This window comes from Balaenoptera borealis (genome assembly GCF_965194805.1).
Source record: "Balaenoptera borealis genome assembly, chromosome: 19".
In the NCBI taxonomy this organism is placed as follows: Eukaryota; Metazoa; Chordata; class Mammalia; order Artiodactyla; family Balaenopteridae; genus Balaenoptera; species Balaenoptera borealis.
This window is the reverse complement of record NC_138878.1, coordinates 6,526,503-6,551,465: the sequence shown is the minus strand read 5'-3', so window position 1 is coordinate 6,551,465 and position 24,963 is coordinate 6,526,503. Positions and strand designations below refer to the sequence as shown.

Below are 24,963 nucleotides of genomic sequence, written 5' to 3'. Positions count from 1 at the left end.
AACCGTTTCCCGGTGATTCCGAGGCACGGTGTGTCACCTCTGCTTATTCTCACGGCGCAGGTACCAATTACGACTACGTGCGCGAGTTCAAAAGGAGCACGGGAACCTGGCACCACACCAAGCCCCTCCTCCCCTCCGACCTCCGCCGCACCGGGTGTGCAGCCTTACGTATTGCGAATTGCAAGCTTTTCCGCCTGCAGCTTCAGCAGGGCTTGTTCCGCATCCGCGTTCACTCACCTTGACGGGGCCGCGGCGCGGAAGCGGAGCTCCTGACCAAGCGCGCCGGGACGCGGCGCTCTGCGAGGGGACAGAGATGGCAGGCGACCCTTGCTCTGCGCCGGCCTCTGTGCGGTAACGCGAGTGGTTTTGTAATGCTTAGAAGCCTGGGCTTCCAGCTCTTGTTCGGGAGAACACGTAACTGCTGAAAAAAAACGAGGAAGAGTCAGTTCCTCCAGGAGATGTGCCCCTAGACCAACCGGGCTAGTCAGTGTCAGAGGAAAAGGGAAGTGGGAATCGTGTCATGTAAAATCAGGAAGTTACAGCACCAAGGTGCATGTTCCCCGCGGGGAGCTCACGTCTGGCTGACCGCTGTGTTCGAGTACCTGGCTTTGGTTAACAAACGAGCAAACATGCATATATCAACATATCCAAACATACCGGGATTGCTTTTCCACTGCACTTGGAAGGAGATATTATGCCTAACTCTGCCCAGCAATTTAAGGTTTGTGCCTAAAATGTTAGATTGGACTCAATGCCAGTTAGTCTCCACTTACTACTAGTTCTCTGTCCTAAGAATCTTTTTTAAACTAAATTATGATGAATGGAAACTAAGATAAAGTTTCTCTTTTATGACATTCTATCTTAGTAATCCAAAAGAGTCAATAAATTAAGGAGTCAGGTGGCAGCCTTCCTGTGAATTTAAAGGAAGTTGCTGACTTCTGTGTTAATTCAGATGAAGATGTGTCATGCCGTCATTTCTGGGGTTGTGAAGGATCTCATGCAGTGCCAGTCTTCCTTTCCAACTAACCAGAACTGTTTTATAAATATGAGGATGTTAGTGAGTAGGAGATTTTGTAAAAGAAGGACCTGAGCCGGACAAATAATAAAGGTCTGCTATGACCAAAAAAAAAAAAAAAGAAGTCCAGAGAAAATATATAGGGATCAAAAACTTTTAAAAGTAATCTGTCTGAAAGCACACGAAGTCTTGTCTACTACTGTCTAGGATTTGAAAACGTGTCTTGGAACGCAAATCCATGTTAAGAATCTAGTCTTTGTAGCAGAATTTTCTCAACGCCGTTCACTAGTACGAGTTTCAGACAAATTACATTACAAGTAAAGGTTGGCTGGTAGAGTAAACTACCTCAACTTAATTTCATTCTGTTCGTTTAGAGCAAATTAATCCTTTCCTCCTTCTCTCCCTCTCACTCCCATGTCGACCCACATAACCCCACTCCCCAAGGGAGAAAAAGTCTGTCATTAGTGGCACTTACCTTGTAAGATATTTTGTTTTCCATTCGAATTATACCACCTTAGTGTGAAACCAAGGAGTTCAAAGTGCTTGATGACTTCATCATTTGAATTTTATGCAATATCAAATTTCTAATCAATTTAATATAGAGCTCTTCATTTCTAATTGTTTTCTACAGCTTTCCCCCCCGCCTTAGTATATGGCTATAAGAAGCAGCATTTAGTCTTAATGATTAATAAATGTATAAGTGTATCCTTCGGTTATAAATTTGAGAATAGAAATTTCTCCTAGAAACTTCCTTCCTGGAATGTCTGTATGCTTTTCCCATGCATATGAAACATCACTTGTCTTTTCCCACCCAGGAACAGTAGAAGTCAATCCAGTGCTAGAAAAGTCACTGAGCAGCCTTGTCTGTGGGAATTCTAAAGAATGTTGTGTGTGTGCATTAACTCTCCATCCTGGCAGAGACATGGGTAAAAGGAGGTAAAGGGTTTTCCTCTTCTCTATCAGAGGCACTGGGCCAGATTTGCCAGCCATTCACATAACAGTCAGATTTGATACGTAAGTCAAAGCCAGACTCTTTGCTTTGTACCGTGTACCAGTCAGCTGTTGTCTGCACGCTTTCCCCAGGATACCTTGGATGTCTTTTAATCAAAGCAAACTGCATGGCCACTGCAAAGAAAGAAAACTTTCTTTGTACAACTAGATGTTAGTTTTAGAGGAAATAAATTTCTGAAAAAGTGGATTTTCTTTGGTAAAATGTCCCCTACAGAACAGAACCTTGGCCTTCAGAAGCCACAGCTGAGATACATTAAAGTGGTAACTGATGTCCTATTAAAGCCATGACAGTCAGCAATTCTCTTTTCTTTAATTACTGAAATTTAAAGTCCTTCCCAGGCTACGCCAGGCCTCTCCAAGGAGACAGTTCATTGTTTAGGAGTGAATGGGTCCCTGTTGCAATATTATCAGTGCCTGCATGACTTGGTCAATTCATTTTATAAAAGTAGTTTGTTTTTTTTTTTAATTTAGTTCATTGACACTGTAGCTGCAGAAATTAGGTAACTTTTTTTAAATTAAATTTGCCACATAATATGGGATGCAATAAACAAGAAAAGCTGCTAAGTGCCAAACTGTTATTTTACTGTATATAAATATAAAAATATTACATTGAAGTGTAGGGATGTATTTAATTTTATTATGTTCCAAAATTAATCATGACTTTTTTGTAAATTACAGTTACTTTAGTATCGTGAAAAAATTTTTAACTCATTTCACACAGGTTTGTGTTTTAACCATCCATTTATGCCTTGAAATATCCTTTCTTGGTAAATTTTTGATACTTCTTTATCCATTAGGCACTTTTATCAGGTGTGTGTTGGAAATTAGTGGCGAAAGATAGATCTTAAAATTTTAAATACAGTATCTTTGGGGGAAGTGCAATTTATTTTCATTATCCGCCAACAGAAGGAAAGTTGTCTCAGCTTAGAGTAATTTAAAGGATTTCTTCTAGGCTACGGTCTAAAGTAGGTTTGTTTGTTTCTTTGTTTAACACATCCAAATACAGATTTTTTTTTCAAAGATTTAAGTGTTTAATTTAAAATGAAGTTTTAAATTTTTTTGTGATAGTGCTTATATCCTGTGAGATGTAAAAGTGTGAGAGAGTGTGTGTGTGAGTGTGTGTATGTGTGTGATGTGACTAGGTAAGTCTGTTTGTATATGTTTACCTTTGGAATTGTCGTTCCAAACTACATATATTATTGTCTCCTGGTGCTTCAGATAAATTCTTGAGCCTGTGGTCCTTCAGTTTATACTACTATGTTAAACTCATGTTGAGTGTATATATTGATGTATTTGTAGTTTGTAGTAAGTTTTACTGGGCGTTTCTTTTCTTTAGCATATTAAAAGCAGTGTTAGTGTTTACCAACTCATAGTTGCTATGTTATAAAGATTTGGCCTAAGAAATTTCTAAATTCATCAGTTCTTTTACTGCTATGAGGAGTTGATAGCTGACGGTAGGCTTTTTTCAAACTGTGCAACCACCAAAAAAGAGTATTTGGGGGATGTTGGAAGGCATATTGTTCGTCTTGAAGTGTTCTGTTATCTTTCACTACCACGTTAATGATGGCACTTTCTTCGGTGATGCTTTGGAAGTGCCATTTTGTCATTTATGAGTGAGGAGTTCCCTAGGCACTGCATGGGAGGTACATCGTTTATATTGATGTGGTGAAGACAGGGCTCCTTTGCTGTGGCACTGCAGTTACTCAGGGTAGCAAGTTAGGTTTTTAGAGAAATGTGTTAGCTGCTTAGGTCCTTTGGGGTTCTGTTTGGTGTGTTCCTGCTTCATTGCACCAAACCAGGGATCTCCAGAAGTTTTCCGAGGAGCATTAAAAACACTGCAGCATTACCTTCCAGAACGTTGGCTTTCTTGATTCAAGAGGAGGCTGCCTGTGGTCAGATGAAGACATGTGATTATCTGGGGAAAGAATGAGGTGGCACTTTCACCACGTCAGTTTTGAAGGTGCTGGAACCCCCGTACAGAGCACCCCGTGGAAGGGAAAGGAAGGGTGAGGCTGCTCTGGTTCAGCGGCTGCCCCTGGAGCCGTGAGAGGAGAGACTCCAGCCGGCACAGAAAAGCCCGCCCTGGGTTTCATCAACAGTGTCGACTGAGCACCTACTCAGAATTCTGCTTGCGTTTCTGGGGAGCTTCACAGTGAGGCAGATGAAATCCTGCCCTCCCTCTAGACTGTAAACTCCTTGTGGGCAGGAACCCTACTTTAGTCTTCTGCTAATCCTAGTGCTTGGCACGCAGTAGGTAAGTCAATAAATGACCAATGAATACAGTGTCCTTGTGATCCAGGTGACGTCCTTCGCAGGATTGAAAGGGACTTGCTTTTAAATGAGAAACTTTGCACGCAGATAGGTCGGCCTCATTATACAGAGTGGGAAACCAGTACAGAATAAAAAATGCAAAGTGCCTGACTTATATGTGACGCACAGCTCTGTGGTCTCCATATGTTCTGGAGGATTTCTGAGACCCTGTACTCAGCACACCCAATAATGTTTACCACATCTAATGTTGGGTTTTGTTCACTGCTTTTTATATGGGGCTCAAAATCTTTTCCAGAACGTACTGCTTTGATCCTCACGTCTCTGTGATGGGTGCAGTGCTCGCCATTGGACAGAAAGCAGCCTTTGAGGCCCAGTGGATACAGCTTCATTCCCCGCTTCAGATGTGAGTAGAAGCCAAAAGGTGGAATCTGGTCTTTGGATTATCAATTTCACTGTTCAGTGTATTAGAATATCACTTAATTTTTTAGGCATACAAGTATTTTTAATCATATAATAACCATTTATGGTATAACTTAAACCCCCAAACATATCCTTTGCAAGTTGCACAAATATAAACTAAAAGATCTTTGGTTTTCTTTGTCATTTAGCTGTGGGAAATTTAAGAATTTACTAAAGTTGTAAGAACAGAAGTCATAAGCGTTTGTGTTTGAGAGAGAAGCTGTTTTTACTTTTAAAAGCTGAAGCTTCATTTATCCTTCCCTTTCTTACCACATGTAATCAGTAAGGGAAAAGATACTGTGTCTTAGAATGTGGAGGAAAGCATTTTGCTGGCTTTCTAGTAATCCCTGAAGTATTCCCTAGAGCTGGTTGATGGAAGTTTATGGTACAAGGGTGAGGAATGCCCCACTTGCCCACATTTGAGGGGAACGTGAACTCAGGTGAGTTAATCCTGCCTGCTGGCAGCGGAGTCCTCCTGGTGTTGAACTGGAGACGTCCTCTATTTTTTGGCAAACCAGCTAGTAAAAATTCTAAATTTTTTGTAATTTTTTTTCAGAGGTAATTCTATTATTTTAATTTTAAACATATCTCAACTTGGTCTCTGCAGTATGTGACGTGTGAGAAGCTCAGATGTAACTCTATATTCTTTGGACTGATGCATACTGATTAGGAAAGTTAGTTCTTTTTCAATTCTATCATTGAAGTTCTCTAAGCGAATGGATTTTTAAACTCCTTCCCTTTCTTATGAAATCAAATATCTAATAACACTGCATAATTATCTAGTGAGAAATGTCTATTGCCTTCTCTTTTTCACGTTGAGATAAAAACTAAGCTTTTAAAATTGCTACTCACCTGAAATTTAGGCTAATTATTATTATTATTATTATTATTATTTTTGATATTGACGTCCTCATGGCCCAACAAAGTTGTTGTAAACTCTTAAATCACTGTGATCTGAATTAGAGAAGGTGCAGGTAGGAGGGGGTGACAGCCCACGAAGTCTGGGTACACATTGCGTAAGATGACGTGGAGAAAGCTTAGCCACTTCCTGTGACCCAAGTAAATGAATGGCCACTTCAAATAATTCAGATCCCGAGTGGCTGTAGGTTCATCTTTCTTTCTGGTTGGTGAATTATATTTGTTAGAACTTTATTTTTAGCATGTCAGTACAGCTTTTTAAGTACCTTATTTTTATTCCTCTCACTCATCAATTACACACAAGGTGTACCTTAGAACCTTGGGTTAAATTTTTTCAAGTTAAACCGAGGAATTTGGTTCACAGGTTGCTTTATCATGTTTCCTGTTTAATCGGATGAGAATTACACATGCACTTATTCCCTTGTTCTTCGTGTTTATAGGAAAGACGCTGTTCTCGGCTACCTCATTATGTAGTGTTGTGCTTGATCCCCTGCCAGTTTAGAAGAATTCAACACATTCTGTCCTTTAACAAAAGCCTGGAAACAAGCAGTAAGTGGCCTTGAGGAATACAATTCTCTAAGGCGTAGTTTCCATTTTACTGCTTTTTTTTTTTAATAGGCACTTTTAATCAGGAGGAACAGTAATTCTCCTAGAGCTGCTGCAAAGTGATTACTTGAAACTCAACTTGAACTTTAAAGAGTCTTTACAAGGCTATGTTTTCATAATGTAGAAAAGTAGTATATTTAAACACCACTGCTGTGTAAAATAGAGGGCTTCATTGCCATCGTCATTCAGATCAGACAGGAAATCTTGTCTGTCTGTAATTTGACCCAGTGTTTGGGATTTGGATGCTTGGGGCTACTGTTCTTCATATTCTGTAAGGTGCTATTGGGAGCAGTTTAAGGGTCTGTTAAGTGTAGTTTCATGAATTTGTTTCCCAAGAATCTTAATTTTGATGAAAGTATAGGGTTCATCAAGAAGTTCCTCTTCTCTTTTAGTTCTGATAACCTGGGGTTTTAAAATGAAACTCTGAAAGTGCAGGGTTGAGTTGACCAAACAACACAGAACTGCATTACACTTAAAATCACAAGTGATCGGGTTTGTTTTGTGTGTCAGTGGAATGTCCCCAGCTTCCTCCCCTACGCACCATCTGCACAGGGCACGTGTGGGTGCTGTCCTCGCCAGCATGTGTCAGCCTACCTGGCTGGTGAGTTAGGGGGAGCTGCGGGGCCCACCACTCCTCGTAGACAGACCTTCCCTTCCGGGGGGTGATTTCTTATAGGAATTACCCAGTACCCTTCATGGCCAAAAAGAGTTATGCCCATTCCTAAAAACCTAGCATACTAGGAATAACTTACATACCAGGTGAGATCTAAAACCTTAACTGTCCCTGTGCATTAAGATTTAATGGATGTGCTTGTGCTTTTTAGACTAAAGGGCTTGCTCCTGACAGCAGTATTCTGGCAAAGTTCTCCTCGGGTGGATCTAGCCGTCGGCCATGAGGCATTCCCTTAGGTGGTTTCCAAGAGAACCAAGGTTCACCCATCTAAAGCCCCAAGCTTTTGTATTGTAATTGTTTTGAGGAAAATATCTGTAAACATCCTCTGTACTGTCCCAAGTGAACCCAATGGTCGTGAGCACGCGTGGGCTTCAGGGCCGGGTGCACGTGGGTTTGGAGATGCTGGCCGCTGGCTGCTTCGTGAGCTTCAAAGCCCTTTACCATGTAGAAAGAGATGATGGGTGTTTACCTGCTAGGGTTGCTGTGGGGAATCAGTGGGGTAAGGACGGTGAGAACTTAGTGTCTTGCACACAGATGGGGTGGTTGGGATCTCAGCTGCCATTGCCGCCCGTCTCAGCCTCTAGTCACTCGTGGTCTCAGCTCTCGCCCTTCGCTCAGTTGTCCCCACCCTTAGTGCTCTCTTCATTCTCACGTCTGCCACCACAATACACAAGTAAATGCATATTTGCACTTCCAAAATTATTTATTTTCTGGGTCCATGACTCCGTTCTCCTCCTACTTCTCTAAGACCTCAATTCGAGGTAACTCTAGACAGCGGAAACACCCCAAAATATGTGTTTAGAATATTTAGAGTGGTTATAAATATCCCTTATTTCAGGGTTTGCCTAATGAAGTACTCTAATAATATTTAAAACTCTTTCCTGAAGTTGAATTTTTCTGTTTTCCTAAAATATTAAAGGTAGTAGTCTATATTAGTCCAATAAACTGGATGTTTTCTAGATCTCTGTTTGAGATCAGTATACCTGAACTATGTTTTCTGAACTTGGATGTTATGTGGAACCTAAAAACAAACAAACAAACTTTGTGTTACGTGTGTGTGTGTGTGTGTGTGTGTGTGTGTGTGTGTGTGTGTGTGTGTAGAACTTCTGTACCTTCAGGTAAAGAAGGGTTATTTAACAAAGTGATACCAAAAGTGAGCTACTTAATCCTTTTATAAAATCACTTCCTTTCCAGTTCAGATTACAGATTGGTGAATTTAGTGGTACGTGATATACCCAGCTTATCTTGACTTCAGTAAGACATTTGATAAAGTCATTCTTGATATTTTTGTGATTGAGAAAAGGAAGTAGAAATAGGTTTAAAAGGGCTGAGAAATACCCAGGCAGTGTTGATAGGAACGGGCCCTTGTGTCAGCACGGATGGGGGTAATCTAGCAGTATGCGTTTTTAACGTTTTCACTAGTAACTTGTATAAAACTATAGATGGCGGAGGAAAGTGTTGGGTGTTAGGGTCTGCAGTGGTTTTTTTACAGTCTAATAACATGGCTAAATATAGTCTTATGTTTAGGTTCAGAGAAGGTAGTTCCCAATTGAAAGGGAAAGAAAAAAATGTGTGTGTGTGGGGGGGGGAAATCATTGATAATTTGAACATAAGCCAACTGTTTAAAAAAATAGTGCCCTTGTCTGTGTGGGGGGCTGGTAGCCCGAAGAGGAAGTCTGTTCCGTCCATGTGATGCATTGATGGGCCCTGGGAACTTCACTGAGCTGCCGGCTCCGGGCACCAGCGCCTGGGAGGCCGCCCGGGGGATGACAGCCGCGGTGGTGGGCTCTCTGGAGGCCTCAGGCTCTGGCCTGCTGGGGGAGCTTTAGAAGGAGCAGATGTGCGTGCCCCAGAGTGCCTTGCTCAAGCCGAGAGGCAGAAACTATAGAGGCAGAATGTTTCTGTCACTCTTAGAACTTTCTAGAATTGCCTCGTGATGAAATGGGTGCCTCCTGTGGTTCTGAGCGCTCAGCTCTGAGAATCACCCCAAGGATGCCCCCCTGCAGCTGGGACTAGCGGGTGCGACAGGGTCAGCCACGGGAGTCCTGCACGGTGACAGGATGTTGTCACAGGCTCCAAAGCTCCTTGCAGACAAGAGGTTCTGTGAACAGTTTAGTAAAAAAGGAGGGGGGGTGGGAAATAACATTTGTATTTTAGCTTTCACATTGTTTTTGAGGAGAAGGGCCTTTGTTCCTCCTGACGTGTGCTCTCTCCCCGCCTCCCTCCCCTCCGTCCTCTCTGCCCGCTCACCGTCTCCTGATTGCGGCCACCGGCCCACGGCTACAGCCAGCTTCAGCGGAACCTTCAGAAATAGACGTACTTCTAGAGATTTCCCTAAAACCGTATTGTTAACTACAGTGATTCTTGCTGTTTATATACTCTTTGTTCTAAATCCCTCAGTACCTCTGCAGACTTAAGAAAGCTGATAAGTAAAAATCGGACTCTTTTAAGCGGGGCCTGGGACGCCGTCGAGGGCACCGTGCACGGGGGGGGGGGGGGGGGGGGGTTGGGTCGGCTGACCTCTCCCAGCCCCTCCCAGCTCCAGGAACGGCCACCTCGCTGATGGGTAACTTCGTCATCCCTGGAGAAGCGTTTCCAGAGGACCCGCTTCCTCTCGGGTTCTGTCGCTCGCTCTCCTATGAAAGCCCCGCAGTCTTCCTCCCGGGTGTCCGGCCTGCAGGGGCGCCACTCCCCCTCTGTGTCTCCTCCCGACCCCACCTGCCCCAAAGCCCAGGGACTGAGCAGAGGCTGGGGCGGGCACGCAAGTCCAGGTCCAGGTCCGAGGGAGGGAGCTCTCCGCGTTGTTCTCCGGGTGTGTGCCTTCTCCCCATCCCCTCGGTCGTCTTCACTCACGGGTAACCCTTTGTTTGAACCAGTGTTCACTTTCCTCCCCATGTCCCGTTGTGCCCGCACAGACTGCGGGTGGGATCTCCCAGGACATAGGCCCTTCCTGCAGTTGGCACTTCTTTCTGGGAGGTTGAGGAACTTTAGTCAAGATGGGAGGAGGTATTTTGGTTGCGTTCTGAAGCGTACCCTTATTTACCTACTTTTCTTGGCAATCGCATCCTCACCTGCCCTCTGTTCTCATCCCTTGGCCTCTCCCAGTCTGGTTTTTTAACTGCTTGAATTATGTATCCAAAAGAGTGGGGGGCGCGCTTCTGGTTCCCCAGACTGTTAACCTAAAAACATGTGTTGAAAAAGCATGCTTCCGGGAGCCCTCACCTGGCCTCTGTGACCAGCACTTTCGGCCGCCAGAGAGCCAGAGCGGTCGCCCAGGCCGGGCAGCTCCCAGAGTCTGCGATACTCTGCTCCTCGCACTGAGAACCGGCGGGGCCCAGAGCCTCCCGCCCAGGCACGGCCAAGTGCATCTCTGCGGCTCCTTAAGCAGCTAGACTGGAACAGCCTCCCCGGGGCCCTAGGCAGCCTCACCTTCCACACCTGCCCCGGAGGTTCTTAGGGCTCCTGTCTGAGCCAGGAGCAGGGACCCCAGATGCCAGCACCCAGCTGCCAGGCGCCGTGCGGGCTCCGCCTCGTCCTTTCCTCTTATCTAGCTCTGATTAAAAACACACTGCACTCCAAATTGTGAATAGGATCGGAAATTAGAACTCCTCATTTACAGTAAGAGAGAGACCATCTTTACGTATTTTTTTCAAAAGGAATTTTTGCTTCAGAAAACACTCCAGAAAGTAAATGTATTCTTGTTAATCTAAGCGTATGCTCACTGAATTGGACTCTGTGCTCTGTGTAAAAGTACGTAGGATCTGGTACGTGGGGCAGAAGGGTCTGTATCATCAGCTTAAAAACAAACCTTCAGTGTCGGTGGGTTTACAGCTTTGTTTTCCTCTAGGGGACCTCAAAATGCAAGTTTTACGTGAAAACAGAGATCAGCCAGGTTCCATGGGGTAGATGATTTTATGGTGGGAAATGTCTCAAGTGGCCTTTAGTTGAGAAAAGCACAGGCGCTTTAGCAGCACTAGCTTCATTAAATATCAGTGGCTTTTTCTGCTGATGGGATTCTTTTCATTTTGACTCATCTGTAACACAGCCTTTGTTTGGTTCCTCATTCCTGTACCCCTTCAAGTTGCCAGTGACATAGCGATACTTGTTTTGTGTTCAGTCATACCACTTGTGAATTGTGACGACCATGAAAAAATAATCATGTTTTCGGCAGAACTTTTTGAACACCTGTCGCGGCCCGTTCTGCACTTGCATCAGCAGAGCTGGGAGTGATGAGTGGATTTAACAAAAGCACCTCCCTCCTCCACCCCTTCCCTCCCATCCTCATCAGAAACTATTGTAGAAGTACCTCAAGCAGGCTCTGGCAGACTTCATTTTCACACTGTATGTTCCTGGTGACAGAGACGCTCGTACCTATCTGTGAATGGGGTCCATCCATCACTCATTCTAAAACGTGTAGATTCATTCCTTTTCTCTCACCGATCCCAGTCTTCCGCTGTGAGAGAAGACTACCAAGGGAACTCCTTGAAACAGGGCCATAAATTCAGTTTGACTTTCCCAGACTCAGGGCTGATCTTCACAGTGGGCCCTGGTCCGGCAGAACAACCAGCGACACTCCTGTTGCCTGGTTGCCTGTGCGGCACCAGCCGCCATATGTGACAGTCGCCCTTGTCAAGAACCAGTTTTCAGCACACTCTTGTTTTGTCATTTTGATGCTTTTAATACCATAAAGCCAAGTCCATGAATACCAGATTCCCAAAATACCATATCAAAATTCATCCTCTTAAACGCAAGTCTTTGTTTAATTAACATATCTATATTTTCTGACATGGTACATACAGAAGAGTTTTTAATTTAAATCCTGCAGCTTTTATTATCTGGTAAGATTCCAAGTTGAGCAGTCAGTCTACTTAGACGTGTATTCAGATGAGGGTTACGTGTGTTCAGATGAGGTATCTCGATCTTTAAAGAAAGACCTACTACTGAAAAAACCAGAGATTTGCAATGAAATATACATAAGCTAGACAAAAGACATGCTATGGAAAGTTCAAAATATTTCAAGTACTGGGAAGTTGCAACTTGTAGAATTATCCTCCCCGAATTCAGTAGGATAGCAGAGAAATTGTGCTAATGTGATTTCATTGAAACGTCACGTCTCAAACATCCTGTGGTACAAGTGTATTCATTTGTTCTGTGGAGTAGTTTTCTATTCCGTTGCTGGTATGAAATTTTAGTGAAATTGAAGTAATTTTGAATTAGTAACCTTTCTTACAAAGTTGCTTTATGGTTTACAAGTAATACTGATGCAAAGAGGCTATGTTAACTTTCTTAAAATTAAGTAGCACGCACTTTGTTTACCAGCTTTGGTTTATTGTGGGGTAACTACGGGGTCACCCCGTTTCACAAGCACAGGATTTGTGCTTTGGGAACATACTGCAGTCGTGCTGTTCTCTTGTACCAAGGATCAGTGAAAGTGTTTTATCTTTTTTATGTAGTTTGTATTGACTGGATTTTATAACTGTAAGAAAACAGAAACAGAGTGTTGTATTTTGATCTGAAATTTGTCTATGGTAAAGTAATTTTGTTTTATGTATTGGAAGTTCATTTAAAACTTGAAATATTTTGTAGAAGGGTACCGAACAAACGAATCGTCTTTAAGCTGTTTAATTAACCGAATAAAACAATTTGATGGGGAAGGCATTGTAATGGGTTCTGATTTTTACAGTGGTTCCCACTAAATTAGCGTTGTCTATAAAGCTTGGCTTGACTTCTGAGTGGAAAATTATCTTTTTTACACCACATCTTAAACAGTTTGGGTGTCAGCTCCCTGGATCCTGGCTAACAGTGTAAGATACACTCCTTCACCACACTCCACAGTCATTGCCTTGGTGTCTTCCATCCCTTATCAGAATAAGTCCCCATTCTGACTCCCCCAAAAGACAGTTTCAAATTTACTTTCCTTGGAAGAGAGAACGAAATTAGACTTACGAGGAATAGAGGATCCTGACCTCAACGGTCTAGTTATATGTTGGAGAATTCTGTCTCTGACAAACAGAATTCCCTGTAATTTCTTCTTGCTCTCATGCCCAGAGACTACAAAGCTACAAAGACCAGGGGTCCTGAAAAATGTCACAGGCAAAGATCTCCACCGAAGACATGGGGCAAAGAGAGACTCTCCCAGTAATGTCAAAGTTACGTACATGAAGTCTGCCAGAATCACTCCTGAAGTCACCTGGAAAGAAGAAGAAATGGAATATTCCTCTTCAGTCGTACAGCATAGTGTCAGGTAGGTCTGGAAGTTGGTTTTAAATTCTTTCCACCTTCCATAATAGCGAGAAGGTTCTATGGTCCAGCAGTCTGCCAGCCTTTTTATCTTTGGGGGGTGGGAAGGTTGCTGTGGAACCCTTTCTTTAAACAAAGACTTGGCCAGAAACCAGTGTCCACGTTGGCTGACTGCGGAAGGGTGTAGTCGGAGCTGTCGGAGCCTGAAGCCCGGCCCTGCGATGCCCAGGCCTCCACTAGCAGCTCCGAGGGGTCCTGGCTGTGCCCACTCACCCTTGGGAAACCTTGGCAGTCTCTGCCCTCCTGGAGCCTCCATTTCTTGTCTCTAAAATGAGACTTAAGTCACTGGATTTCCTTGTCTGGAGGGCAAGGACATAATTCCTTGTTATATAAAACCCTGGACCAGATCATTGCCAGGTCCCTTTTATGTCTACAGTACCTGAGATGTCAGTCTGCTCAAAGCCTGCCCTGCAAAGGAACCCAGTTCTGGAAGAATATACCCCAGATTGCCTGTTGTAAGTGGGGGGGAGGGGTGCTTTGCCGGTTTTGATGCAGGTGGAGATGGGACAATGGGGGTTGACCGTGTCACCTTCCTGATGCTGTTGCTGGCTTCAGAGAGTGACTCGTATCTTGTTTTGACCAACTGTGCGCCAGGGGCTGCTTTAAGCACCTCACGTGTTAACTCACTTCATCCTCACAACAACCCATTTTACAGCAGAGAAAACTGAGGCCCATAGAAGTTATCACTTGGCCAAAACTCAGGCTCAGTGGTGGGAGGGCAGAGCTGGATTCAAGGCCAGGCAGACCAACAGCCTGTCTCTCTGGAAAGGGGACAGACCTTCTTGAAAGCTGCTCATGTGTTTGCTTAATGGCCAAGGATGGAAAATCAAACAGTTTTGTGGCCGAAGGGGTCAGTCAGAGAAGACTTCCTCGATGGGAGCTAAAATAGGAGGTTCATTGCTGGTGCCGCCACCATTTTTTCAGCTGGAATAGAAGCTGATGAGAGCCAAGGTGTTTTTTTTTTAAAAAACAAGACCGGACTTCACTGGTGGCACAGTGGTTAAGAATCTGCCTGCCAGTGCTGGGGACACAGGTTCAAGCCCTGGTCCGGGAAGATCCCACATGCCACGGCGCAACTAAGTCCGTGCGCCACAACTACTGAGCCTGCACTCTAGAGCCTGCAAGCCACAGCTACTGAGCCTGAGTGCCACAACTACTGAGCCCGCAAGCCTAGAGCTGGTGCTCCACAACAAGAGAAGCCACCGCAATGAGAAGCCTGTGCACCGCAACGAAGAGTAGCCCCCGCTCGCCGCAACTAAAGACAGCCTGCGTGCAGCAACGAAGGCCCAATGCAGCCAAAAATAAATAAATTTTAAAAAAACCAAAACCAACTTTGAGGGTGTGTATGTGTGTGTGTGTGTTGTTGTTGTTTTGTTGTAGAAGAAACCTGTAGCTTTCTGGAGAACTTGAGGAGTTCATTCATGGTCACTGCCTGTTAGGTTTTGGAGCAGCTTCTGAAAGTTCGGTGTGAGTAGGGCATGACCCTCGTTGTCCCCACGAATTTTTTCCAAGAGCTGTGTCAGTGGCCTCCACTGGCCCCAGTCCATTTTCACCCAAGGAACTTTCTCTGCGTGCAACGCATTCCCTGCTAATAAAGTCGGTCCCGGGGCTGCAGAGGGTTTGAGTTCTAGGATGACCTTGGGAATCCACTTTCTCAGCTGGATCTGTGGAGGTGGGGCTGCGTGGTATCTCAGCTCCACTTTCGCAGTGAAGGATAAGCAGTTCGCACACACTAGGATAGCTATCGTGAAACAACAGCTACAGAAAATAGCGAGTATTGCTGAGGGTGTAGAGAAATTGGAACCCTCGTGTACTGCTGGTGGGAATGGAAAACGGTGCAACCGCTATGGGGGGCCATTTGGCGTTTCCTCAGCAAGTTGAAGAGCGTTACCATGCGACCCAGCACTTCCACTCTCAGGCGTATATACCCAGGAAAGATGAAGACAGGGGCACAAACCAATGTTCACAGCAGCACTGCTCACATTAGCCGATAGGTGGAGACAACCCACATGTCCACCAAGAGATGAATGGATACACACCATGTGGCCTGTTCATACAGTGGAATACTATACAGCCGTAAAAAGGAACGATGCACTGATACATGCTCCAACATGAATGAACCTTGAAAACAACGCCAGGTGAAAGAAGCCAGTCACAAAAGACCATGTATTCTATGATTCCATTTATACAAAATGTCCAGAAAAGACAAATCCCTAGAGACCAAAAGTAGATTCATGGTTGCCAGGGCCTGGAGGGAGAGAGGAACGGGGAGCAACTGCTCATGGGCCCGGGGTTTCCCTTCAGGTGAAGAATACGTTTTGGAAAAAGATAGAAATGCTTGCACAACGTAGTGAAAGTACTGAATGCCACCGAATTGCACAATTTCAAATGGTTTGTGTTATGTGAAGTTCACCTCAAAAAAAAGGATGAGGGATCAAATATAGGGAACAAATCAGAAAAATGATCAACACTAGATGCTGGGTCTTCGGGAAGATTGAGGAAATGGGAATCCACTTTCCTACCCCCAGTGCTGTGTACTGTAGACGGCCCCAGGCGGGAGTGCCACGTGTCTGGTGTGCGAGGTCTGCCACCTGTGAGTGTGTCAGCTGGCGTCTGGGGTGATCCACAGACCTCTTCCTCACCATCAGGAAACTGAAAATCCGAACAGCTTTTCTAAATTCGATTCAGCAGGAGCCAGTCTACCTGTTAAATACCAGACAGCTGAGTTCAGAGCCAGTCTCCACCACCAACGCTTCCTTGGCGTAGTTCCTTACCCCCTGTGCCTCGGGGACAACGGGACCATCCTGGGGACATGGTGCGAGCTGAAGGGGCTACCACGTGGTACCAAGCCCCGGCCGGCGCACGGCAAGGCCCCGTGCTGGTCACAGGGCTCTTGCCTCTCGGCTCCGTCGGCACTGCCACTTACGAACAGGGTGCCCTGCACCACGGCCCAGCCTGGCCTGCTGCTTCCCCAGCGGCGGCAGCAGCCTCTGCCCCGTCCCAGAGTGTGGCAGGGCTGCCGGACCCCTCGCCCAGGAACCACAGCCACTCCTAAAATGTTTACAGGGAAAGGCAACTTGCGCTCCCCCAGGCTGGAGGCGGGGTGCTCGGAGAATTCCCAGCCTGGGAATCTTACCGTAAGGGTGGATGTATTTTTATCCAGCAGGATATACTTATCAGCTATGGCCAGGAAAGGGGAAACTGACTAACAATTCCAGCCCGGCCAGATTCTCCATCGCTGCCACTGCTGTGTTTCCCCACTGCAGCTGGGAGGAAGAGGGGGTATCACCTGCCTGGGGTGTCGGCGCCCCTTAGCTGCCTTCCCCCCATCCTTTAAGCTGCCCAGGGACTTTGAGGGGACAGCATCCATCGGACACCTGCCATACAGTGTTGGGTCCTTTGCTGCCGGTTACCCTCACAGCATTCCTAAGAGATCATTGTGACCCTCCCCTAATAGACAGGAACGTCACAAGCCATTTGAGTCACTCGCTCCCAGTCACGTGGCTGGTCTGAGGCAGAGCTGGCATTTGGACCCAGGTCTATCTGATACCCGTGCCCAGGTTCCTCCTACAACTGTCCTTTCGCCTTTATGCGGTCTCTCTTTGTCAGCAGACAGAACACAGGGCGACTGCACTAACACAGTCCCCACTCTGATGGGTCCACACAGCACCCAGCCTGGAGACACGGCCAGAAGAGCCAGCTGTGCTCAGGGCCCTCCCTTCCAGCGTTCTCTGCAGAAGAAACCCTGAGATACCTTAACTCCCGTGGTTAACGGAACGACGCTCCCCCGGCCCCCAGATACCTCGATGTCCTAATCCCTGAACCAGAGAATCTGTGACCTGATGTGGCAAAAGGGACTTTGCAGGTGTGACTGAGTTAAGGATTTGAGCTGGGAGATGACCCTGGGCTATCCAGGTGGGCCCCGTGTCATGACAGGGGTTCTTATAATAGGGAGGCAGGAGGACCAAAGAGAAGAGGTGACAACAGAAGCAGAGGTTAGAGTGACGCAGGGCCCCAGGCCAAGGAATGTGGGCAGCCTCTAGAAGTCGGAAAAAGGAAGGAAACTGATTCTGCCCTGGAGCCTCCAGAAGGAAGACAGTCCCGTGATACCTTGATTTGAGCTCAGTGAGACCAGTGTTGGACTTCTGACCTCCAGAACTGCGAGATAATAAATACGTGTTGTTTGAAGCCATTCAGTTCGTGGTGGTTTGTTACAGCAGCCATAGGAAACTCATACAACCCCACCCTCCAGGAGTTCCACTTTGATTAGTCTGGAGGGGCCCAGGAATAGGACCCAGGTGACTCGGATGTTCAGCCAGAACTGAGACCCACCCATCTCCTAGACTTCTTTCCATCTTGGAAATGATGCATCTGCTTCCAGAGTTGGCCAAGGCTTTCGTTGGCCAGAGTTTGCCGGTCCTACTCCTCAAGGTCTGAGCCACTCAAACTTCCTACCCTACAGAGGCTACAGCAGAAGGCCCTGGGCCACCTGAGTCGCTGGAGGCCTCACTTTACCCAGGCTTCCTTCAGACAGACAGGAGTCTTGACAGACAGACCCTCTTTGTCTTCACCAGTGTTCTCTGCCAATCCCGCTCAACTTCTATAAAAACCCATCCCCCAAATCCTAGCCCCCTACCATCTGTTCTCTCAGTCTCTGGACATCCCACCATGTTACTCCCCAGCTTAAAAGCCCTTTGCTGCTGTCCCACTGCCTTGAGAATGAAACCCGACCATGCCGTGGCCTCTGAACCACTGCAAGGGGGCCCCTGCCCACGGCTCCAGCTTCATTCTGTGCCACTTGACGCCTCACCCTTCAGCCCCAGGGGCCCTCTGTGACCACAGGGCATTGGCACATGCTGTGCCCCCTCCCTTCACTCATCCTGGCTTCTCATCCTTCAGGTACAGCATCAATGGCTTGTCTTTATGGAGAACTTCCCTGCTCCTCTCCTCCAACTCTGTATCAGAAGGGTGGAAGAGGCCAAAAGGGTCTAAAAGCTTCCAAAGTGAAGCAGAGGTGTAAAGAATGAACTGCTGATTCTATGCAAATATGAATGACATACACAATACAAATAACCAAACGTGGGCTCTTTTAGGTCTACTGTTTTTTCCACAGGTAGGAGCAATGTTTCACTTTCCTCCTTAGCTCTACTGTCAGAACCACAATAGCTGAAGAGTCCTAACTGGCCACAGACGCTCAGGCTCAGGGTTAGAAATCAGCAGGGAGAGGTGAGAACTTTGACACCCATCTGGTGGTGGCAGCCACAGCTCAGCAAATAGTCTGCTGCCATGTGGGAATGCTGGCCAGGTGTTGCCAGAACTTCTGTTTTTTTCCCAAGAAGCTGGACAATCTGGAGTTTTGCACGAAATGCTCTGGTTGCTGCATTTAAAGTTAATTTGCTTTTTTTTTTTTTTTAAGTGTAACACGGTTGAGACTAAGCAAATAATGTCTATGGGCCTGATTTCTGACTTCTGCCCTACCTCAGCACCTGGTATGCCTCTCCTAGCCTGGAGTAAATTGAAAAACATGGCCATATCATTTTGCAGCTGCTCCCACAAAAAAAGGGGGAGTTAATTTTCCCATCTCCTGAATCTGGGCTGGTCTGCAGACTCGCTTTGCCAATAGAAAGTGGCAGAAGTGACATAGCACTGGTTCCAAAGCCTGGGCCCCAAATGGCCTTGCAGCTCTGCCTTTGCCCTCTTGAAACCCTCTGGCCACCATGTAAGGAAGCCATCAGGTAGACTGTTGGATAATGAGAGACTACATGGAGAGAGAGAGAAGACACTGGTGAGGCCAGCTGAAACCCTCCAGCCACCCCACCCCCAGTCAAGCCACCCGATAACAGCTGAGGCTACCAATGACCTCAGGCAAGACCAGCAAAAGAACTGCCCAGCTGAGTCTGGCCTAAATTGCAGAATTGGGAGGAAATAAATGATGGTTGTCTAAGCCATATGTCTAGGAGTGTTTGTTAGGCAGCAACACATAACCGATACATAACCCTTATTACAGTCTTTCATCATTGTTGTTTGTTTACTTTTTGTCTCTTCCTTGCTCACCTGGCTCCCCACACACCCTGGAATGCTGGCTCTGTCAGCCCAGGGACCTTGTCTTCTTCCCTGTTGGGTCTGTAGTGCTTCATATCATGGCCAGGAGGTGCTCAACAAATATTTGCTCAAAGAATGAATAAATGAATGTTTAAGTCAACAAAGATTTGTGATGCCAACCCCTTGTCACAAGACATCAGGCTGGAGACAAGAGTGACCTGTCCCCCCATAAGGGAACGTGACTTAGACTTGCACATCTTAGACTTGTGCGTCTTCCATCATATAATTTTAACCAGATAATGTAGGGAGGTCCCTTAGACCCCTGGCTGATATTTCAGCTACATCTGATTCTAGCATGCAAACAGAGTAGAAAAGGTATGGCTTCACACTTGAACAAATTTGGGTGTGGATTCTGGAGTATCTAACCCTTCCAAGCCACAGTTGTCTTTAAATGGGAGCAGAGGCTGGCATCTCCTTGAAAGGCTGCTGGGAGGCTTACCCAAGATGCATGTCATGCCTGTGTAGGCATATTGCTCTGTGCCTGGAGGGACTCTGGAAATGTGGGTCCCTTGATGTCTCTGGGGGGAAACGCCGTCTTGGGTGGGCGGCATTTTCTGGCTTGGTCCCCATGCTTGGGATCTGCAGCTGGGGCCAGAAGAGCAGAGATGAGGATGCTTGGCTCCAGAGCTGCAAACAGAACCCATGGTGGTCCCTGAGTGTGTTCCCTGTCTGCAGTCAGGTCCCAGTTAGGAACATTTTATGGAGCAGGGGATGGGTCTGACTCTGGTGCCAACTGCACTTTCTCTGTCTGCTCTCTGCCAGCCTCTGACCCCTCCTCTAAGGGCCAGATCTGGGCCTTGAACCCCTGCAGCCCTCTCCCCACTCAGCATGGCCAGCTGCGCCTCATCAGGTGATGCGCCTGGGCCACCCCCGTCACGACGGGTGTGACTGTTGTATTATAACCAGTACTTAAGGGGCATCCCTGGTGGTGCAGTGGTTGAGAATCCGCCTGCCAATGCAGGGGACACAGGTTTGATCCCTGGTCTGGAAAGATCCTACATGCTGCGGAGCAACTAAGCCCGTGCGCCACAACTACTGAGCCCGCATGCCACAACTACTGAAGCCCGTGCACCTAGAGCCCGCGAGCCACAACTACTGAGCCTGCATGCCGTAACTACTGAAGCCCGCAGGCCTAGAGCCCGTGCTCCACAATGAGAGAAGCCACCGCAATGAGAAGCCCACGCACCACAAGGAAGAGTAGCCCCCGCTCGCCGCAACTAGGGAAAGCCCACGCGCAGCAACGAAGACCCAACACAGCCAAAAATAAATAAATAAAATAAATAAATTTATAAAAGTAAAATAAATAAATAACCACCACTTAATGCAACCCTGCTCTGTGTCTTCAATCATTTGAATCCTCGCTGAAACCTACAAAGTATTTTCAGACAAAGAAACAAAGACCCAGAGAGTGGAAGTCATTTGTAAAATGGTATAAAGAGCCAACGTGTATCAACCTCCTCGGCTGGAGAGGGATTTGGGTGACTTGGAAGGGGTGGGCCGGAGCTCAGAGCCCTCCACCTGACCCAACATCTTCACTGGACCTGAATTTCTCCTCCTGGCACGTCCCAGGGAAGCCAGGGGCCAGCAGCAGGTGACTTAGAAAGAAACGGGGCGAGTCCCTTCTCTGGAATTCCGGGGACTTGGCGTAATCCAGGCGGAACTTGCACAGCCCTTGGCAGAGGCAGAGTTGGGATGATTTCATGTTTGGATTAGGGACTTTCAGGATGGGACAGAGCTTGTCTTTATTTCAGGGTTGATGACCTGCGTCTGAGTGGGTGACCTCCCTCCTAAGTGATGGGAGATGAGATCCAAACTCGTGATCTTGATGTTGAGTAAAGAGTGACATAGACCCACAGGGCATCTGAGTAGCCCTCCAGCATTTCCTGACACCTGCTGGGTGCCGCCCACTATCCCGGGTGCCCAGGACACCAGCCCTGCCATGGAGACTCTGGCCTGGTGCATCTCACCTTTTTTTTTTTTTGCATCTCACCTTTGAGCATTGGCATCACCTGGGGAGCTCTGACAAACACCTACACTTGGCCTCCCTCCACCTGAGACCAATTAAATCAGAATCTCTGGGGTGGGACCCACATGTTGGCATTTTTCTAAAGCTCCTGGGTTGATTCGCAACCAGGGCTGAGAGCAACTACATCAGTGATTAAAAGCCCATATTTGTTGAGCATTTATCTTGTACCAGACTCTAAGAATTTTACATATGTAAATAGTAACTCATTTACTCTTCACAGGACCCTTCGGAGGTAGGTACTGCTATCGTTATCCCTCTTCTACAGATGAGGAAACTGAGGCACAGAGTGATGAAGGCATTTGCCTGGTACAGGTGAGTAGTGGGCTCAGGATTAAATCCCAGGTGGGCTGATCCCTGAGCCCGTGCACTTAAACACTGCATATCGCTGCCAGACAGGATAGGACTGGCCTTGTGCAAACGTGGAGGAGAAAAAGATCTGGAAGTCAAAGCGGGCCACAGGCCAAATACAAATGTCACTTTAATGGGGAAATCGTGGGTTTTTTGGAGTGAGAAAGGTCTGAGTTCAAATCCTAGGCCTGTCATACCCCAGCTGCATGACCCTGGGCAAGGAAGTCATTTAACATTTCTGTGCCTCAGTCTCCCCACGGGTGAGTAATGAGCTGGTGAGATAGCAAATGAAAACACCCTGCACAGGGCCTGGAAAACCTGGTTGAGGGTGTTCAGTGAGGGCTAATTCTGCATCCGTCCTTCCTCCCCCACCGCCCAATGTCTAGCTCAGGTGTGTCTCCAGATAGAAAACCTGAAGGGGCCCCTTAGGACGTGCTGGGATCTTCATGAAGCACCAGCACCCTGGGACGCACACCCCACAGAGCTGAGATGGATTTGTTTTGAAAGAATGTTGTTGGAAGAGGCTGTGCTTCCCCAGCCAAGAAATGACCTTTCTTTAATCAACATTCCTGATCACACAGATGGTTTCGGCCAAAGCCTTCTTCACTTGCACGCAGGGAGGGGTGATGGGAATCCCCAAGTCCCACCCCCAGCACAGAAGGCGCTGCGGGAACTCTGGTGCGCATGTGTCAGGCCGGACTCTCGCCTCCGCCGCTTCTCAAGTAAGGAGCTACCGGACAGAGCTGCACCAGCGGGTGGCGGAAGGTAAGGGGCTCCCTGCGCTAGTCGGAGCCCAGTTAGAACTTTCCCACCGCCTTGGGGCGGGGTGGGGGGACGGGGCGGGGTGTGTGTGCAAGCTGTCTGGCTCAGCGGGAGGGGCCCGCAAGGCGAAGGTGGGAGAGCGCTGGCCTGTGATTTGGGCATGGGGCTTAATCTTTGGGGACCTCAGTTTTCTCATCTGAAAAATGGGCTTGATAATAGAAGTGAGGATTAAACGAGGTAATGAGGCTTGGTCATATAACTGAGTTCTGTCAGTTTTGTCCATTCAAATAATATCCAATCAAATATCCAGTAAATAGGAGGAGTGGTTCTAGCCATTAAAAATGAATTTAATTAATTAATATAATTAATATAATTATCATGAGCTACTGTGAATCCAATATCCAATAAGTAATATCTGATATACAGTAATATCTTATATCTAATAAATTTCCAAATCCAACAAATAATATTGAATAAAATACCCACAGATAAGTAAGAATATTTGGCATATCCATTCAAATAATATCTAATAAATAAGTAGGAATAATTATATCCACTAAAATAATTTTAATACTATTATCATGGGCTATTGTGAATCCAATAGCTAATAAATAATATCCAATAAAATAAGTAGTAGTAGCAGTGATATTCATTAAAATGATTTTAGTGCTGTGATTATCGAGGGCTACTGTGACTCGTAAATAAGGTAAGCGATCAAAGACGGCCTGTGGGAGGGATGGAGTGGGGGTCCCAGCAGGGCAGATCGCTATTGATGGGGACACAAAAATGGAAATGAAAAACGTAGGCTCATCTGCCCTGCGTATTGTTTCTCATCGGCTGGGGACCGGCCATCTTACCCCTGTGACTGCCTCCGCTTCCCAGCTTGAGGAGAAAGAAGATCCTCTCCCCACATGCCTCGTGTCCCCCCCTGCCGCAAACACCCAAATATCCAGTCCAGAGGCAGGTGCCGGCATCACACGGCGGATAGTGGAAAATGTCCAGCAGAGGGCGCCCCAAACCCACAGGGCCGGCCTCCCCTGCTCTCGCGGCCGCCGAGGGAAGCGTGGGTGGGGAAGGGGGAGGTTCTGCGCTGTGGCCTCCAGCCGGTACCCCGCCAGGTCTTCTGCAGAAGGACCGCTGGACTCTGGACAGGGCTTAAGTGACTCGCCGGTGATGGTGGAGAAGCAGGAAGGGAGGGGCGGAGGGGCGTCCTGCACCTTGCTGGCCCTGATCAGAGCTGCCTGTGACCTCGGGAGGCGGGAGGAGGGTCTGGTCCATTCCCTGCGTGGGGCAGCTGTGTCCACTCAGACAAGAGGCTCTTGGCTGCACCCACCCAGCTCGGCTGCCCATCGGGAACACTCTACCACCCATTTCTCAGCGAGGCAACTCTGCAGGGCCACCTTCCCAGCATGAGCAGGTTTGAGTTAGGGGCCGTGGTCTGGACAGAAGAACCTGAGTTCTTTGTTCCTGAATGAGGTTGAGCAGACCCTGGCCAGTCCACGCAGACACGCATTCTTCCTTAGCACAAATCAGTCACGAGACCTGGCAGTCTGCCTCCGAAAGAGCCCTGGAATCTCTGAGAATGGGGTCCCACGGAGATGACCACGGCAAGGGCTTAAGCTCTCTGTTTCTGTTTCCGTGTCTGTAAAAATGACGGAAATGATCATAATGGACCTGCCATAGAGGTTTGCTGGGAGGATTGCCTGAGCAGTGCCTGCCCAGGGCATGGGCTACAGAAGGGTTGCACATGCCCATTTGCTAAGCCAGGCCGCTGACATCTCCCTTCTAGGCAATCCAGACCACCTCTGTGCCCACACCCCCGAGATTTCTTGGGCCACCCTCATCTCCCCACTACACGGCCCCTACTGTCATCTCCTGCCCCTAAGACAATCTGCCCCCTCCCCCACCATGCTGCGAGACTTCCCTTTGAACCCTCCTACCCATCGTCCACCCTGTAGCCAAACTGACTTTTCTAAAATGCAGACCTGATCACGTTGCTCCCTGGTCAGCACCCACCGAAGGCTTTCCATTAAATTTGGGATTAAGTTTCAACTCCTTGACGTGATTTACGAGGCCGTTGGTCATCTGGCCGATGCCTGGCACTCTAGCCTCATCCCTCTAAGGGACAGCCGGGGTCCAACCCCGGGGGTCCCAGGCAGGTTGGAAATTTGACACGCGTCTTGATAGTTTTTAAATATTTGCACATTTATCCAAAAGGAAACCACATTTTTTACGAATAGAAAGTCCATCCCTCTCTCTTTTGGTGAACCCAGGAGCTTTAGATCATGTCCTCTGAAGTGACCTGCCATTTGCTCTGGAAGTGTCTCTCATTTGACATTCCCTGCCCTCGTTGGTGGGTCATTCACCCTCCTTAAAGGCCGACTGTATCCCAGGTGGATTCAGTTTCAAAGTCTTATTTGCTGTAAGGAGCCTCCACCTTGCCTACCCAAATCAGGGCACCTGTGTGCAGTT

General features: G+C 47.2%; 1 protein-coding gene across 3 annotated transcripts in view; it reads left to right on the top strand.

Annotated features, from left to right (window-relative positions):
• GAN (gigaxonin) overlaps positions 1-24,963 on the top strand; it is a gene marked incomplete at its 5' end in the record, with an annotated part of 81,152 nt that overhangs the window by 52,549 nt on the left and 3,640 nt on the right. Inside the window, 3 exons of one of the 3 annotated variants that reach the window (XR_014237290.1) lie at positions 4,593-4,700; positions 13,002-13,197; positions 21,602-22,494. Coding sequence is in view for 2 of the 3 variants with exons in the window: in XM_082366341.1 (XP_082222467.1) it covers positions 61-242 (182 nt within the window). Of the gene's footprint in view, positions 1-60; positions 12,665-13,001; positions 13,198-21,601; positions 22,495-24,963 lie in introns of those variants that run through there. The other 2 variants (XM_082366342.1, XM_082366341.1) reach the window with 2 other exon arrangements.